This window comes from Brachionichthys hirsutus, chromosome 19 (assembly GCF_040956055.1).
Source record: "Brachionichthys hirsutus isolate HB-005 chromosome 19, CSIRO-AGI_Bhir_v1, whole genome shotgun sequence".
NCBI classification, from domain to species: domain Eukaryota; kingdom Metazoa; phylum Chordata; class Actinopteri; order Lophiiformes; family Brachionichthyidae; genus Brachionichthys; species Brachionichthys hirsutus.
In genome coordinates, this window is record NC_090915.1 from 11361196 (window position 1) to 11378153 (window position 16958).

Consider the following 16958-nt stretch of genomic DNA (forward strand, 5'->3'; position numbering starts at 1 on the left):
TGACCCAAGATTAAATTACAAAATAATTGATTATCACAACGTATGGCGACACTTGGATCTGAAGGACTGGCTACAGCTCTCAGCATCTTCCTAAGATGCAGATACCAAACATGCACAAGACGCGATGCAGAAATGATTTTATTTCTCAGATCAGCAATAAACTAAATGAAGACACACAGACGTTTGGATTATGTTGCAACTCGGCGGGACGCAGGAGGTCTGCTCTGGATCCTGGATGAGCAAAGTGTCCTAGACCTCCCAACATGGGCGGTACACCCGTCCCACCATGCACCTCATCGTGTCCCTCCGGAGGATGGGGACGCTCAGGTCCTGCTCAGCACTTATTTTCTCGATGGCCTTGGTGTGATCGTCAGCCCTCCGTTTCAGGAAGGACAATCCGTCGTTCAGCGCCCGCAGGTTCCTCCAGAGGCTGAGATTGCCGACGACAATTACCTTCTTCCCTCTGGCTTTGCCTGCAGTGGACAGGTCGGCATCGCTGAGGATGCTATCTGTCAGCTCTTCGCTCATCATCGAGGTGACGGCGTCCTGCTCCAATGAGCTGTCTTCGGTGTTTCCCATGGGTAACGCTGCTGATGGTCCGTGGCACGCCAACAAGAGTGCCGCGGTGAAGACGATGGGCATGAGGGACTGTCTCATGGTGAAGATGATCCACGGGGGTGCAAAGAGATAGCTTCGTGGAGGAGGATCTTTCCAGGGCCCTTCGTTCTTCTGGCCTTAAGCCCGATTCGTCCGGTTTTATACCCTTTCACAGTGGATTGGCTACGTTCAACCATATTCTTTCTTTTTCATCATAACATCTCCTGCTGCGCTCAGGAAATTAGCTTCAGTATTAAGTTGTTGGGTAGAACTCTTGCAGGGATGAAGAGAGTTGTTTTGTTGAAAAGTTAATTAAAATCGTCCCCAATGCGGTGGCTAATAAAGGGCTCTTGACAATAACACCGTGGGGAATGGGATTAATCCAAAATGCCTTCCCTTTAAAACACCGAGGACGGATCGCACACCTGTCGAGCTCGTTGATGTGTCAGATACTCAGCGATGAATCTGTTTGCACAAAACATCTTGATCGAGGATTATCCCTTGGATTAGAGTAGCGTGTTTGTGTGATCGTGGCAGCAGCTGCTTGTCGACGTGTCAACGATAAAGTGAAATTAGCGCTTTTTCATGAAGGAGAATATTCTTTGGATCTCGTCTGAAGGTGATGGAAACAACATTTTATTGTCCCGTTGGACTGAATAATTACAATCCGGATTAAAAATGCCGGATGTGGTGCTTGCAGGAGCTGTGCACACCTGTGCACATATGGAATACCCATACACCATTAGTTGCCTTAATTTATGCAGGTGGCATTTGAGTCAGATCAAAACGTTTGGCATCAATTCCTATGTAGTATCTCAAGACTTTAAAAGTGCATTACATTCCTGAACGACGATTTATTGAGATTATTACTGATTGTATTTGCAGCATTACAGTAAAAGCTTTGACGGTTAAAGAAATAATTCACCGTCATTAAATTGTCAGGGTTCTTTCGGTCCTGTTACTGTGCAGCCGGCCTGACCAGATGAGAAGCGCCGTGGACAAATCCTTACTGAAAACCATGTCGGTGGTTTTTGAGAAGTCTGGCATCTGAGAGCCGTCGACACTTTTTTGTTTTTATTACTGTCTGAAAGGCCTCGCGTGGTTTTCTGGAGACAGGCAGTTTGGTTATCTGTCAGATGTCAGGTTGTCACATGTGCTGTTGATGAGCTATTTTCCTAAAGATGGTTAATGGTGCAAAAAGAGCTGCAGCTGATGGAAACCATGTGGCGCTGAAAAATAGACGCGCCTTAGAATTGAGGGAAATAATTCTAGTTATGGCCTGAAAAAATAAAACACTCGTGAAAAAGATGAAATAACCTCTTTGCCAAACCAGTCAAAATAGTTTCTTATTTATTTCATTTTATGTTCACTTTTTTCCATTTGCAGTGTTTCTTTTACTACATTTTTGTTTCTGGATTAGATCGTGGATTAGGGTTAGGAAAGATTATGGTTGAATAATAATGCATCCATCCATCTTGTGATTCTCTCGTCTACAAGGAGATGAATAGCTCTTCTATGATCTGATCTAATACACTGAAGGGTGAAGGCAATGCGCTTGATACGCAGAGACTAATGAGGATTCAGCCTCTGGGGGCAAAGATCAGCGCCTCGGAGTCCGTAGAGACGTCTTCCACGCACCTTTGCATCATTATTTGCAGTCTGGTGAGCAAGTTGAAGCTTCCAAATGAAGGTACATGAATATTAATACACATAAATCATTCTTAAAATAATGAACCCGTTGCATTCATTGATCAGACTCTGCAGCCAAACCATACAACAAAGGAAAGCAAACAGAAACCAGAATATCTCTGCTGAGATCCGTCCCACCGTTTCTGCATTAATCTCCCAGTCTATTTATAGAGAGTGTCTTTCAGGCGGCTAACCTGGAAATAAAATCTGCTGCAGAAATAGTGAAAAAAATAATTTCACATTGTGAGTTGTATGTATGAACTTTGACTCTACTCCATCATTCCCATCAGCCTCGGCTGCAACGTGTGTTGATTAGCATGAGTATACATTGCTGGCATCTACATCAGGGTTGTTGTGTTGGATTTTGAAAAGCAAGCACCTCAGTGGCATTTACAGCCAATATTAACCAACCAGGCCCTTCTAAAATCATGGGCACCATTAGTTTTCACATTTTGACAGTACATGAAGCATCAGTGTTATTCATCTTCTGTTCTTCATGCTGAGTTGGTAGACTGCTCCAAACACCCTGGCTGTCTAACAGCGAAAACTCTTCTGCTGTTTCTCGGCAACAGACTCTTTCTCATAACCACGGCAACAAGTATTACATATTAAATTTAGCGGGGTTTGGCATTGATGTGAATAAACGCTGTGTGGTATTCGATGAAGATGTGATTCAGCAAGCTTCCTGAGCAAATGAATGAATCCTCCACTTGAGTTGTTTTTTATTTCTCTGGAATGATGATGTTGCTGCTTCATTTGGCAGCAAACCGCATTCGCCTTCAGGATAACAAGTGAGCCGCAGCACACGGTCGGTGAAAATGCTCTGCGAAGCTTCTGACAGATATTTCAGGTTGTTGAAGTGAAAACCGAGAATCGAGGCCTAATCCCTGTTAGTGCTCTCACCGTAAATGTGGATTGAGTGCAGATCTAATGGTGATTTTATTGATTGATTTTAAAATAACTTTGAAGGTGATCATCATGTAAATGGGTGAAAGAGTGGGCCTCTGTTCCGGTTAAAGGGGTGGGTTTATGAGTTTTTGTTCTCACTTTCACTGCTTGGGAATCCCGGTGGCGCAGTGGGTAGCGCTGCTACCTCATGGACAGAAGGTTCCGGGTTTGATTCCCCTCTCCGGGTCCTCCAGCTTCACAATTGTCCGTAAGTGTCTGGGTGAGCGTTTGTCTTTTGTGTGGCCCCGTGCAAAACTTCTTCTTCTTCTTTAATGTTGTTTATTCGTTTACCGCATATTAAACGTGCATTTATTTATAAGGAAGGCGGGAAAAGCGATGGCTTCTTTAAGAAACTCGACGCGTTCCTTCTTACGTGTTGTTGCCATAGAGACAGTTCCGTCAACAGACCTCGGTTTCTAAGGGACTCGGTAGTTTGATCCTTCTAGCCTGGTCCCGCTGTTACCTCGGGACTGCCATGGCCCAGCAGAGCGCCGCTGTGGGTAAATGTCTGATATACAACTGGGTGGAAAAGGTGAGCCAGCTAGGAAGCTGAATACTTTCTCTTTTAGGTGTCCTGGAATTCTGCCTTTATTTAATTGTGCTATCATTAAAACACTAACGCATCATGCTTATTAACCCGAGCTGTAGTTGTAGTTGACTAAATTAGGGAACATACATTTGAAACACTGTGTTTTGTCAAGTTAAAGCAACCATTACTGACTTTATAAAGTTACCTTCTATTACTTTTATCTGCATTTCTATTTTGCTGACCCACTCCTCTGTGTTCATTTACCCAGAGGGCCGTAGCAGCTCTAGACACAGAGGAGGCGAGGACACAGATCCAGAGACATGGACACAGGGGGATCATCACCATGGACCAGGAGTCAAAGATGGAGACTGTCACCACGTCCAGAGCGGCTTACCTCCCGCCGAAGAGTTCCGGGGCGAGGACACGGGGTAAGTGCATGTCCACGCTGCTCGAGACCAGTTATATCTCAAAGGACTCCAGACCATTTTATTCACATAGAAGTGACTTCATGCAGACGCTTAAGACTCCTTTTCCCTTAAAAAACTTTTTTTTATTGGATTTTTTAATTTATTTCTTCTCCTCTTTCTTTTTCCATGGTTCAGGCATCAGAAGTGAGCTTTTGGAAAAACATGTCGCCCAGATGATAAGGTAAAAATAATGATGTTGGGATGCAAAATAAATTATTGTTGGACTTATTTGTAGAAATGGAGAACGGAGAGTTTGGTTTGTCCCCCTGATGCAAATAAAGGACACATGAAATGAGATATAAGCAGAAAGTATTTATCTGCCTTTCATTGGCTGATTGAATAATCTAAAATGATAATTTTAGATTAGATAGTCTTTGCTGCAGCTGCAAAGCTCTTCCCTCATCAGTCGGCGGAGCAGGAATTAAGGCTTCCTGAATGATGGTAGATGTTTGCCAGATGTGATGAATGATTAAATACAATATTGTCATGTACTCTTTAAGGATATTATTAATGAATCATTAATTAATGGAATCTGTTATTCCACCAAGACCCCAGTCGTCTTACCTTCTTTGAAGTCTCATCCTAAATCAAACTCATCGCCCTGTGACCCCCCTAGTTCACCCCCCAAAAATATATTTAACTCGATTAGAAATACATTTCAAATTGATCCACAATCTCATAGACACCATCCCCTAAATCTGCCAGAATGTTTCCAGCGAGATCCATGCATTATTTCCTACCTGCCCTATCGTAAAGTGTCAAAGAATGTAAATGCAGAATCCCCCCCCCCGCCCCCCCCCCCCCCCCCCCCCAATCTTGATCTGCACCCATTTGCATATTGTTTGAGTCCCATCCTCACGGAAATTTGTTGAGTACTTTTTTACACAATCCTGCAAACAACACACCAAATGGACATGCATGAGAGTGTGACCTCCTGTGTGGTGGTAATTATTATACAACAGCGAGCGGGATATTATCTTGCTGTTTCCACAGCGAGAAGATCCACGGCCAACAGAAACAACCAACTCCCCAGACGGACTTCTGCTCCACAGCCCAGAGGGATTTCTGTGCGGAGGGATTTGTGCCTCGCGCTCCTGAAACACTAGTAAGAGTCTATACCTTTATGATGCGTGTGTTGCGTTCCAGAAGGCCTCCTGTGTTCAATCAAATGCAATCACACACACACACACACACACACTCTCTGATATAATTACCATGTAGAGTGTTTCTTCAGATCTGCTAAAAGCAAACTCTTTACTATTAAACTTTTGTCGAGTGAAACCTCCTGTTGAATTCGTTCACCATTCATGCGACTGCAGAGCAACCAAACTGTGAATCTCCCCGGTTATAAGTGATCACATTGTTAGAATACGTCAGACCCACAAAGCGGCGCCGCTTTTATGAATCTCTCACCGGAAAGATGCGTTTGGGCCGTTTTCTGCCTCGATTTAAAAGCATGCATTTGAAGTGAAAGTTGTGGCGAGCTTGCAGTTTGTGTATCGATTCACCTGGAGTCACTGTTGTTGCTGTTGTTGTTGTTGTTGCTGTTTGTTCTGTGTAGCTACAGTTGTTTATTGTCATCTCTCTTCAACATCACATCCTTTGACCAATTTCAAAACAGTTTTCCTTCATTTAATTTTTTTTTTTTTTCTTCTCCTCTGCTCTTTCCCCTCTTATCAAAAAATAAATAAATAAAATAAACGTCCTTGAAAAGGCCACACTTTAATAGTTTACTTCTCAAAGTGATGGAAGCGCTCTGGAACGTTTAGTTCAGCCTCAGATCCTGACGTGTTATTTTTTTAAATCATCTGCAGTTTATTTCAGCACTTTAATTTCCACAGCTTACATTTAAAGATACTGCATCAAACGTCCCCCCCCCCCCGCCATCCAACAAATATGAACAGTATGAACTTGTTGCATGGCAACCGTGTCGACTCTTCCTTTGAGAGGTAAAAAGATTTACCTCATCTGCAGAAAGGCGTTCAAGGACTTTCACAGCAAACGCCGTTCTGTTTTAAGAATTACGCAGCGCTGATCATCTGCTTTGTCTTATTTCCAGGTTCATGATTATAAAACTGACCAGGCCATCACATTCTGGAGCGAAAATTGCCACCAGATACAGGTTTGTTGTCACCTTTTGTCCGTAGCTTAGCCTGTGGGAGAAGCTGTATCTTTGTTTCGGCATCTCGCGCTGCTTGAGCCAAAGGTCAAACTGAACCTTTGACCTTTTTGAAAACGCCTGAGATGACCCGTATGGAACTGATTTGTCTGCCGTGTTCCGTGCCATCCCCCTTACGTCCTCTCAGTCTGAGGATCCAGAAGGACACTTGAAGGAACCGGGACTCCCCCTTATTGTGACTGGAGTTCCACACTCGAGATAGTGATCCAACTCCACTCACTTTACCCCACCTAATTAAGAATTTGCTCTAATTTAGATCATTTACATTAAAACTTGCATTAAATTTTCATGATGGATACTATTACATTTGGTTGAAGTCATTTAATGTCAGTCCGACTGAAGTCGCCTTTCGAGGAGATGAATGTATTCTGAGTGGGCGGCCCGGTGGCGCAGTGGTAAGCGCTGTTGCCTCACAGCAAGGAGGTTTGAATCTGGCTTGTGGCCTTTCTGTGAGGAGTTTGCATGTTCTCCCCGTGTCTGCGTGGGTTCTCTCCGTGTCTGCGTGGGTTCTCTCCGGGTTCTCTCCGGGTTCTCCGGCTTCCTCCCTCCACCAAAAACATGCAGCCTAGGCTGATTGGTGACGCTAAATTGCCCGTGAGTGTGTGTGGCTGATTGTCTGTCTCTGTGTTGGCCTGCGATGACCTGGCGGCTTGTCCTGGGTGTCCCTCACCTCTCACCCAGTCGACACAGGATGGACAGCCACAGGAATTATAGGATGGCTGTTTTCTAACCTCCTTCTACCATTTTTCCCGTGCCTCTCTATTACATTTAGTCGTTTTCATTCCTCTCCTCTCAGCCCAGGGCGTGTGGGAGTATATTAAGACTGAGGGAATTAGTTATAATAATTAAGCATCTTAGTTGTGCTTTGTGTCACAGGGTGTGACCGGCGCACGGACCCTGAAGGCACCATTCAGGAAGTCAGCCCTGTTCAGCACACCCATCAGGGAGCAACTGGATGAAATCAATATCTGATCAATGAGTCTGTACGCCGGATGAACCCACACAATGAATGTGAAAGAGCTAACAGATGTTATGACGTTGATAATGTTGTTATCGCGAACGGGGATGCTTCTGTTGATCCTCAGACAAACAAAGTGAAATCAATGAAAAGGCCGGATTTATCCTTAGAAATATACTCACTGCTGCGCATAAACATTTTTCATTAACGAAATGGATTACTACTACGTTGTAGTATTCCTGCCTGATTAAGAAGCAGCAATCTGCAGTGATACTGCTTCTAGGGATGTGAACCACTTATTTTCAAGCATATGTTTTCATTCAAACCAAATTTCCATAGAATGCAAATGTTACAGTCACATGTAAAACATGAAGTGAAAAGGGATTTTCATTGTATAGTTGCTATATAGACACATGCGCACAAAATGGTGATAATAAATGATGCACAGTATTACTGTAGCGTAATATAAAATGTGGTTTTATTATGAGTTTCACCTTCAGCGCAGACGATAGCGGTCGTTAGGAGTGTGTGGTAAATGCTGTCATGCTAGTGCAGTGTAAAGAGAACAATCTTCCTAACTTTAGGCTCAACAACATTCTCTAACTTGTTTGTAGTGAACTACTCAAGGAACTTGGTGTGTGTCAGGCACAATTCAACAGTTTTTCTTTTCTCTGTTGCCTTTTGAAACCTCTAATTGCGGTTGAATGGCGCTGAGGAACAAAGACTGTCCTCCTACACAAAACCAACATCCTGCCATTGTCCTTGAAGAAAACCTGTTAGGGTGCAGAAAGCAGCGCAGAATCCTCTATACCTCTACAAACAGTTCATTATCTCATGGGATGTATACAGGAAAACCAACGTGCCTCTCAAATGCAAGATCTTGGAGCAAGTTTGTTTTTAACACTTCGGATGAAATGAGGCACAGTCATTTTTATTTTCTCCTTTCATGTTTCTGCATTATTTTTGGTTTGCTGAAAAAATAAATAAAGAAACAGATTCAATAAAAGATGTATTGATACCGTATTTTCTGGCCTGATAACTTGGATGGCAGGTGCAGGGTTTAGTTTGTTATTTAGTTAGCTTGTTAGTTGGGCTTCATTCTCTCTCTCTTTATGTTTCTGGATTGCATGATATGACAGACTGGGTGTCCTTACATGTGAATTTATTCGTTACTTTTTATTTTACATTTTCATGCACAGCGATTTCTGTATTTTTTTGGGGGGTCACAAACAGTTAAAAATAAAACATTTCTTATCATAGTCTTTGTTTGATTAAGAAATAGACATTTAAACCTGCCAAAGTTTTTTAAACGAATATTTTTTAGCAGGTCGACATTCATTCGCTGTGCTTGCTGCGGCTCTAACAGGCGGCAGCAGTCGCTGTGAGAAAGTCGGCGTTAATTACAGCCATTGCAGGAGGGGAAGATGTCCTCCTGCAGGGATGAAAAGTGCACACGCCAACACACAACCACACACGTGCCCATGCCCCTGCTTCACAACTGCTAATGAGCACCTAACGAGCGCTGATGTCATTGCAACAAACACGCAGCTGGCCTCTCGCTATTTCTCCCCCTATCTGTCTACAACGGCCCGCAGTTAAGCAGACTTCACATGCTTAATGCTCTGCAGCGGCACGCTGCTTCTTCATATTCTAAACTATTACAGGCCTGCAGCATCACAAACTGTAAAGCAGTGAGACTAATAATATGTTGTATTAATAATACTGCGCTAAAACGCTAAAGATGATATTTAATAGAAACTAAAATGAAAATAACCTCTCCATTTCAATAGACCTATCCAGAAGGTGCCACCGGATAGGCCGGCCCTCTGCTGAAGAGGCTTCGTCCCGCTCTGCACTTCCTGTCTTTAAACGCAATAATCTAGCGAGACTCGATGTATTTTAGGGACATAGCACAAAGTCATTTAAAGATTGTTTCTGATTAAACTGATGGAAACCTTTTTGTGAATATTGCTACAAGGACATGACATGATGGAGGGTTGACCCCCACAACGAACTTCCTTTCTCATGCTACATCCTGAGAGAAAACATCGATGACTAAACACAAAATAAAAAAAAGCTTGTTTTACTCAGTTTATTGAACAAAATATCTTACAGTATCTTGGATATACATATATACACGTTATAATGCTGTGGCTCCCAACTTGAATGGACATTTCAAGGAAATAATACATCATTGACTTCCAAACACACTATATAAACCTTAATATAGAAAGCACAAAAAATAAGAATGTATCAGTGAAAAGTACTCACTCTCAGGACAGAAAGCTTCTTCATACAAAAACAACTTTTACAATGTTCTTTTATGTTTTTATTAGTTTCAGTATGCAGGTAATAAATATACCTGAAATTCCCTCTGTTGTCACAAGGTGTCCTTCCCCTTTCCGTTGCGTGGAAATCACCAATAAGGACTTATTCTAGAACAAATAAAGTAGTGGCTCGGCCACCGGAGCTGCTGCGAGACGCTCAGATTACGTACACATCAGTCTTCTCCCCAAGAAGCCAATAGGTTCTCATTTTGCCTTTGCCCTGGAAAAGCACAAAAAAATCAATAGGTCCATCAATGGCGATGAGGGGGGGGGGGCGTCCTCTGCCCTTCCTTTAAGGGTGACCCTGATGGTAACTGCACCTCAGGATCATCATCGTCCATTCTAACAGGAATCCAGCTTTCACCACTTTTAGTTTTAACGTCTAACTCAAGTGAGATTTTCCGCGGGCAGCCACTGATGAAAGTAAAGGTTTCCTCAGAGAGACTTTAAGGGACTTCAAACACTAAATAATAAACTGAATTGAAGATTAAGGGAATAATCCTCAGATTAGGACAGAATGACCAGCATACTGAAGACAATCTGCAGCCCGAGCCTCCAAGCAGCATCGACTTCCACTGCCTCATTGCACAGCAGAGCTTCAACTTAAAGTAACATGAAAAGCTTCTTTTGACTAAAGTCTCACACTGTCCAGCTAATCTTATACTCGGTAGTGTGTTTATTTCATTCACTTAAAGTTGTTGTTGTTTTTCGAAGTGCAGCTTTCCTCGCTTCCTTTCACTCGCTCTAAAAACACAAAGGCAGGCTTCTTACCTTCATTTCTACGTCTCCTCGTAGCTGGAGGTCAAAGTAGCCAAACTCATCCAGCACTTCTTTGGTGGCCGAGGAGACGTGAATCCTGAGCGCTGCGAACAAATCAAGAGCACAACAGACCAGACTGAGCATTTTCACACGGTGGATTAAGATGCTGATGTTATGTCATGGCGCCAGAAGAAACGGCACATCCGGCCAGATCTAAGCGCCATTGTTTTGTCCACGGTCCACACAGTGCAGAGATCTGAGACCTGAATCCTGCCTCAGAAGTTTTAGCCTGCACAGTTAATTGCTGGCTAAGGGCCCTTTACACCATCAATTATTTACCAGTAGAGGCACAACGCAGGAAGTGGCTCAGTAGTGAATCGATACATCTGATGATTGGTTCACAAAGTATCCGAACAGTATTCCTGTCACTGCCGTTATGAAGCAGAAATGCCAGCCCAGGACGATCGAGACGCCGCAGATCGATATTCTCGGTCCAGGTCGAGCTAAATCACATCTTCAACCAAACTTACACAACTCCGGTGGATTCTTTGTTTCTACGCTCATTCAGGTCAACAATTTGTTGCGATTTTAGCATTAAATAAGATTATATTCAGCTGTGAAATGATATTCTATCAATGGTTCTTTAGAAAGAAGACATAAAGAGTATACTAACAAGTACAACTACGCCCCATGTAGTAAAAAAGCAACAACAACAACATATAATCAACTTATATTTACTCTGCATCATAACATGCTGCAGTTTTCCAGCCGACTGCATGTAGCATGAACCAGCATCTGAAAATAGCCCCCCACCAGACACACTGTTCAGTCCTGACTGAGGCGGTTTGTCATAAACTACAGTGACCAGTGTCAGGAGCAGAGAAAGAGGGAGGCTCCCGGTTTAAATCCTGGCGACTCATGCAGCAGAAGGGACTGTGAGCTAAAATAAGAGCAATAGCCAGAATACAGAGTTGACTTGTAAATAGTAGGACACAACAAATGTGAGCAGTGAAGACACTGATCCGCCGCTCACCCTCTCCGTTGGACTCCATGCGCGAGGCCGTGTTAACAGTATCCCCAAACAAACAGTATCTGGGCATCTTCAAACCGACCACGCCGGCGCAGACCGGACCTGCAAAGCACGAGATCAAAACAGCCCCATTAAAGACCGGAAAACACACAAAGAAACAAAGAAACAGAAACTAAAACCTACCTGGCATGGTATCAAACAACCACTGCAGCGAATGTGTTTTAAGTGAGTGAAAAACAATTGCACTATTAAATGGTTGAAAATACTCTGACAACACTAAGCACCAGCCGGCAGGCTCTGGCCCATGTCTGCTTCGTGTCAAGTGTCTGAACCCGAGCGGTGCCAGCTCGGCCCGGTTCAGACTAAATACTGTGTCAGAAGCCGCTCGTCTGTGATGTCAGGCAGATGGAGATAAAACATCCCGAGTGTTTGTGTCCAGTCGTCGTTTTGGCATCCACGACGTTAACATCAGTCTTTCTTTCTTCTGCAGGGCGGCTCAGAGGCGACAGCTTTTGTCTAAACTGGCATTTCTGCAACATTTTGTTTCGCTTACCCGACAGTTAAGGCATCCCTGACACGTTGTAGTCCGAATAAAAATGTTACGGCGAGAAACATGAAAAAGGGAAAATCATTTGATCATGCTGCTCTGCTGCTTGGTCATGGGCTCCGTCCGCTGCGCTGCACCGGACCTTTTGTCCACAGAGCGCACACTTAGAGAACTTTACTTCCTCATGATGCAACTGTAACTCGTTTAGTGCTCATAACGACGACACCCAAAGGGCCTGGATCAGCCCGTAGAGGCGCTGCCAGCATCTCGGGCTTGTTCCACTATTCAGAACGGTCTGGTGCTGTGCTCATTACCGGCTGTTTCCCCACCAGAACTCAATCGACTGCTGATAGGAACAGGTCAGAATGAAGAATGGAAAGCTTCTTTTGCTTTGCCAGAGTGTAAAAAGAAAAATTAAGTCAATAGAGAAATAGCAAAAGATTAAATTACTTTAAAAAAAGGGGGCAAGCCCGGATATGAATAATGCATTCATGGTCAGGTTAAAAGAGAGAGAGAGCACTGCAAGGACAGAGAACCTCTAGCCCTGTTCCCTGGCAGCTCCATCCTCAGCATCCTTAGTCCCTGTCTCTCCTCTGGACATGTCCAAACCATCGAAGTCTGGTCTCTCTGACCTTGTCTCCAAAACGTCTAACCTTCACTGTCCCTCTTGTTGTCTCATTTCTAATCCTGTCCAACCTGGTCCCTCCCAAGGAGAACCTCAGCATCTTCATCTCCTCCACTTCTAGCTCCGCCTCCTGTCTGTTCCTCAGAGACAGCCGTCCATCATGGCTGTCCTCACCACTGTCTCTAAGCCGTCCATCATGGCTGTCCTCACCACTGTCTTGTAGACCTGTCCCTTCGTCCTATCACAGAGCACACCTGATACTTTCCTCCCCCCGTTCCAGCCTGCCTGCACACGATTCTTCACCTCCTTTCCACATTCTCTCCATCACTCTGCTCTGTTGACCCGAGGTACCTGAAGTCCTCTCCCTTCTTTACGTCTCTTCCTTGTAGCTTCACTGTCCCCCCTGGGACCTTCTCCTTTACACACATGTACTCTGTTTTACTCCTGCTCACCGTCATTCCTCTCTTCTCTAGAGCAGACCTCCACTTCTCTAGATTCTCCTCTACCTGCAGATCACAATGTCATCTGCAAACATCATATTCAGAGGAGCTTCCTGTCTCACCTCATCTGTTAGTCTATAAATCACATTAGAGAGCGCTACATTTATATAATGCATAGTAGGTATTAGATAGCTTTGCAGTGGACCCTCCCCCAATGGAGGGGCACACCACAGGGGTATAAACGATAAGCCTCTGTGTAATTCTTTTTTGTTCAGAAGCTGGATCAAAACACAAAGGGCAGCGTAGGGAAACCAGCGGCAACTTGTATCTGAATTGTTTTATTAAATGTTTAAATCTTTCAAACGTTCTCTTCATTGATCATACGCCTCTGACAGAGATAAAAGAACCGATGAAAGCCGAGTGAAAACTCTTAACGCCAACCGACCTTGTTCACTCATAATTCATCAGAGCATAAATGCTTCTTTTTGCTAACTGACCGGTACGTCCAGTCTGCTCTCTGTATCAGGAGGAGAGAGAGAGGGTACGGTTCGAGGAGGCGGGGCTTCTTAACTTGCATTCTCTCATCAGAAGGGTTGTACTAGAGCCCGCTTTTTTTTGCCAGGTTTGCTTGCTTATGGTTAAAGTTGATAAAAGCTTCCCAAACATTCGTCAATGTGTCATCACTGAGGCAGCTGCTATGATGATGCTGTCGCAGCGACCCGCAGTTCTGCATCAGGCTCGGGGCTCACCCACCTGTGTGTATACCTATCCTGAGCCTCAGCTGGTCATTGGGTCTGTGCCGGATCTTGAACGTTTTGACCTCTTCTAACAACGCCAGAGACATCCCGGCAATCTCTCTGGCGTGGAGTTTTCCATTCCGGACTGGGAGTCCCGACACCACCATGTAGGCGTCGCCAATGGTCTCGACCTGAGGGGCAAACCAGAACAGTCAAGCGTTGTCTTCCCAGGATTCCTACAAAGGTCCAGAATGCATCACTCTAACGATCACGGCATTGAGCTTGGCTTTATCTTCCTACTTGAGCCTTCGCACCGTGGAACATATGTGCAGAAACATTTACGCGCCAATACTCCTGGCTTACCTTGTATACGTCAAAGTTATCAATGATGGCGTCGAAACAGGTGTAAAGGTCATTGAGCAACGTGACAACCTGTAGAGACAGACACCGGCGTTTTATTTATGACTTCCACAAAGCGACAATACTACAACAAGCGCTGAAAATTAAGGAGCTTAAATGGAGAATTTGAAACTGTATACTTGATGTGGATGACCAATCAGGAAGTGATGTAATCATAATTCATGGCAGCAGCCATGGGGAATGCTACTAAAGACCAAATTAGATTTATCTACTAAATATAATGGGCTATCAGAGATGCTTGGTGCAGGCAGGGGAGAACCACACACACACACACACACACACACCAGGACACATTTGAAAGCAACGGAATAGTAATCCACAGGTGGAGCATGCAAACACTCCCCGCTTCCCAAGGTCGAGGCTGCAATAGTCGAAACTGTGGTTGAAACTTTAGTTTCATCCATTCTAAACTCTCAAAGCAGGATGTCCCCAACCTTTTCTATGCCTTGCACCCCCGACAAACATGATATCGCATATGGAGATGAAGAATCCAATAATATACTGAATTTGAGCAAAGCATTTGTTTCAGTTCAGTGTTTAAAGGTATGAGCAAAAGTAAATAAATGTAAATGTTTAACATATGTAACCGGGTGATTGGAGTTAATTGGGCAGGCAGGTGTGGGACGGAGCACCTGTGGGCCATTTACCACTGATTGGGGGGGGCGTATATAGGTGCTTCCCCTCCCTCGTTCCAGGTCCTCATTTGTGTTTTCCCCGTCTCGAAGGCAGGTTGGCCGTAGACTGTCACTGCCGTGTCTCTCCTTTTCTTTTGTTACTTTTGTTTTTAGAGTGTAAATAAATGTTTTGAATTCCTAATGCCGTGCTGGTCGTCACTGTGAGCGGACCTGTGGGTGGGGAAACCCGCTAAAACGAGTTTGGGACCAACGGAACAAATTAAAACTATATCTTTAGGTGCAAGTCCTAAAGTGGCGTTGTCGGCAAAGGTCGGACCGTTTAGCCCCGTATGCCCGACGCTACATTTTAAGTGAGTCAGCTCTGCATCAGCAGACCGTTCGATCTCACATCCGTACTATTTGAGTTGCAGCTCATGTGTGGGGAAACTGCAGGTAGAGCCTCGAACAGTTTAAAGCATGAATAGAGAAATAGATTCAAACGTGACCACAAACAGATTTCATTCGATATGTTAAGAAATTCCAGAACTTGCTCCATCAAATAGCGCAACGTGAAGCGTGGCGTGCAGAGTCAGCGGTCGTCACTGCCGGGATTCAGTGGGTCATTGGCGGGTACCTGAAGCGGCGTGCTCTCTGCAGACATGGACGTGAAGCCCACAATGTCGCTGAAGTAAATGGTCACGCTGTCGAAGGCTTCGGCCTGCACCGTCTCGCCTCGCTTCAGCTGTTCTGCCACTGAACTGCGTGCAGAGACAGAGGGACACGCGTGAAGACAAACTGGACACTGCTCTCTGGCATCGGCCAGTGGACCGAGCTTATGCTTTGGCTTCCTGCCGAAGGTAGTTGTTTCCTCTCATCCAGGTGCAGAATATATATGTGCTGCATGGTTGTCAGCTACCTTTGTGGCGTGTTCATGTGTAGCTTTTAGTTTTGACCCCGTCACAAGGACCTTGAGGCAACGCAACAGTCACTCTTTGTTGCTGCTTATTTCCTTCAATTAGTTCGGCGTGTCTGAAGCTCGGGAGGCGATGACAGGGAGAGAAAAGTGTGTCTCTCTGAGGCCCCATTTCTGTACTCATAGGGCAACGCTTTCAGAATGCGGCCAACAAAAATCGTTTAAAAAAAAATTAATATATAGTGTTCCCTTTCAGAGTCAAAGCAACAGAATAAGATCAGACAAATAATTGGCGGTTCAGCAAATCCACACTGGAGGAGCAGTAATAAGTTCACACAAGCTGCAGCACAAACAAGAGCCGACGGTCGGACATCGCTTTCTTATTGAGCGGCCAACGTCGTTAAGCTCTTTCTGCACTCAAGTTGACTTTTACCCAACACAGAGATCTAGCACGACCTGGATGGCTTCAAATCTGCAGACAAATCCTGTCCATATTTTTCAGTCAGTGCCAGCGTATGTAAAAGCGCCGCTAAAACTCATCCACACAAGTTTTATTTGTCATTTTGTTTTCACACTTTTTACACTGCAAACACACAATGAAATTCGATTTTCACCCTAGTACAAGGGCCCCTTGAAACAACACACACACCATGCATATATATGCATAGGGGCCCCAGAGCATGCGGAGAGGGCATAGGGTGAGGGCGGCGCCTTGATCGGTGCACCCGGAGCAATTGGGGGGGGTGCCAGTGGACGTCTCCGCTTCCCAACCCACTGAGCCACCGCCGGCCCCGCCCCCTTTTTTTAAATCTCTGTTAATTCTGCTTTAATTGTCTCCTCTCCAATCAAATCATATCAATGGCAGGGGGGGGGGGTTCCTGCCTGTCCTTCCTCTCTGCTGGACGTGATGACTTTGAAAAAGGGATTCTTCAAAGGATGATAAATGAAAGATGGGACTCCAAATGCCTCAACTCACTCTCTTGTCCATTTGTCTGTCTTCCTTTAGCGCTCTCTGTTCCCAGTGATTGGTGAGCGCACGCATGCTGATCTCCATGGGATTGGGAGGGATTTTCAATTTTTATTTAATCCAAGGAAGGATGGATGGATTTAACACGAATGACACATTTTCACAGTGATGAAAGTAACACTCACCAACCGGAAACGTAAGCTTTTATGTGA

At 44.6% G+C, this 16958-nt stretch overlaps 2 protein-coding genes across 2 annotated transcripts in view; both read right to left on the reverse strand.

The window, feature by feature from the left end:
- Nucleotides 1-249: 249 nt before the first annotated feature.
- pmchl (pro-melanin-concentrating hormone, like) lies at nt 250-657 on the reverse strand. The gene has a single exon (XM_068752990.1). The coding sequence runs from the start codon at nt 655-657 to the stop codon at nt 250-252; it is 408 nt and encodes a 135-aa protein (XP_068609091.1).
- Nucleotides 658-9733: 9076 nt separating this feature from the next.
- The window catches only part of npr2 (natriuretic peptide receptor 2), a 41186-nt gene continuing 33961 nt past the window's right edge, over nt 9734-16958 (reverse strand). Inside the window, exons 17-22 of the mRNA XM_068752649.1 lie at nt 15501-15624; nt 14196-14264; nt 13849-14023; nt 11487-11585; nt 10466-10557; nt 9734-9914 (exon numbers count right to left, since the gene is read on the reverse strand). Coding sequence (XP_068608750.1) covers nt 9852-9914; nt 10466-10557; nt 11487-11585; nt 13849-14023; nt 14196-14264; nt 15501-15624 — 622 coding nt within the window. The 3' untranslated portion in view covers nt 9734-9851. The remainder of the gene's footprint in view (nt 9915-10465; nt 10558-11486; nt 11586-13848; nt 14024-14195; nt 14265-15500; nt 15625-16958) is intronic.

Excerpts from the sequence above, each read along its gene's own strand:
- pmchl (XM_068752990.1), bottom strand. The coding sequence starts at position 657 with ATGAGACAGTCCCTCATGCCCATCGTCTTCACCGCGGCACTCTTGTTG.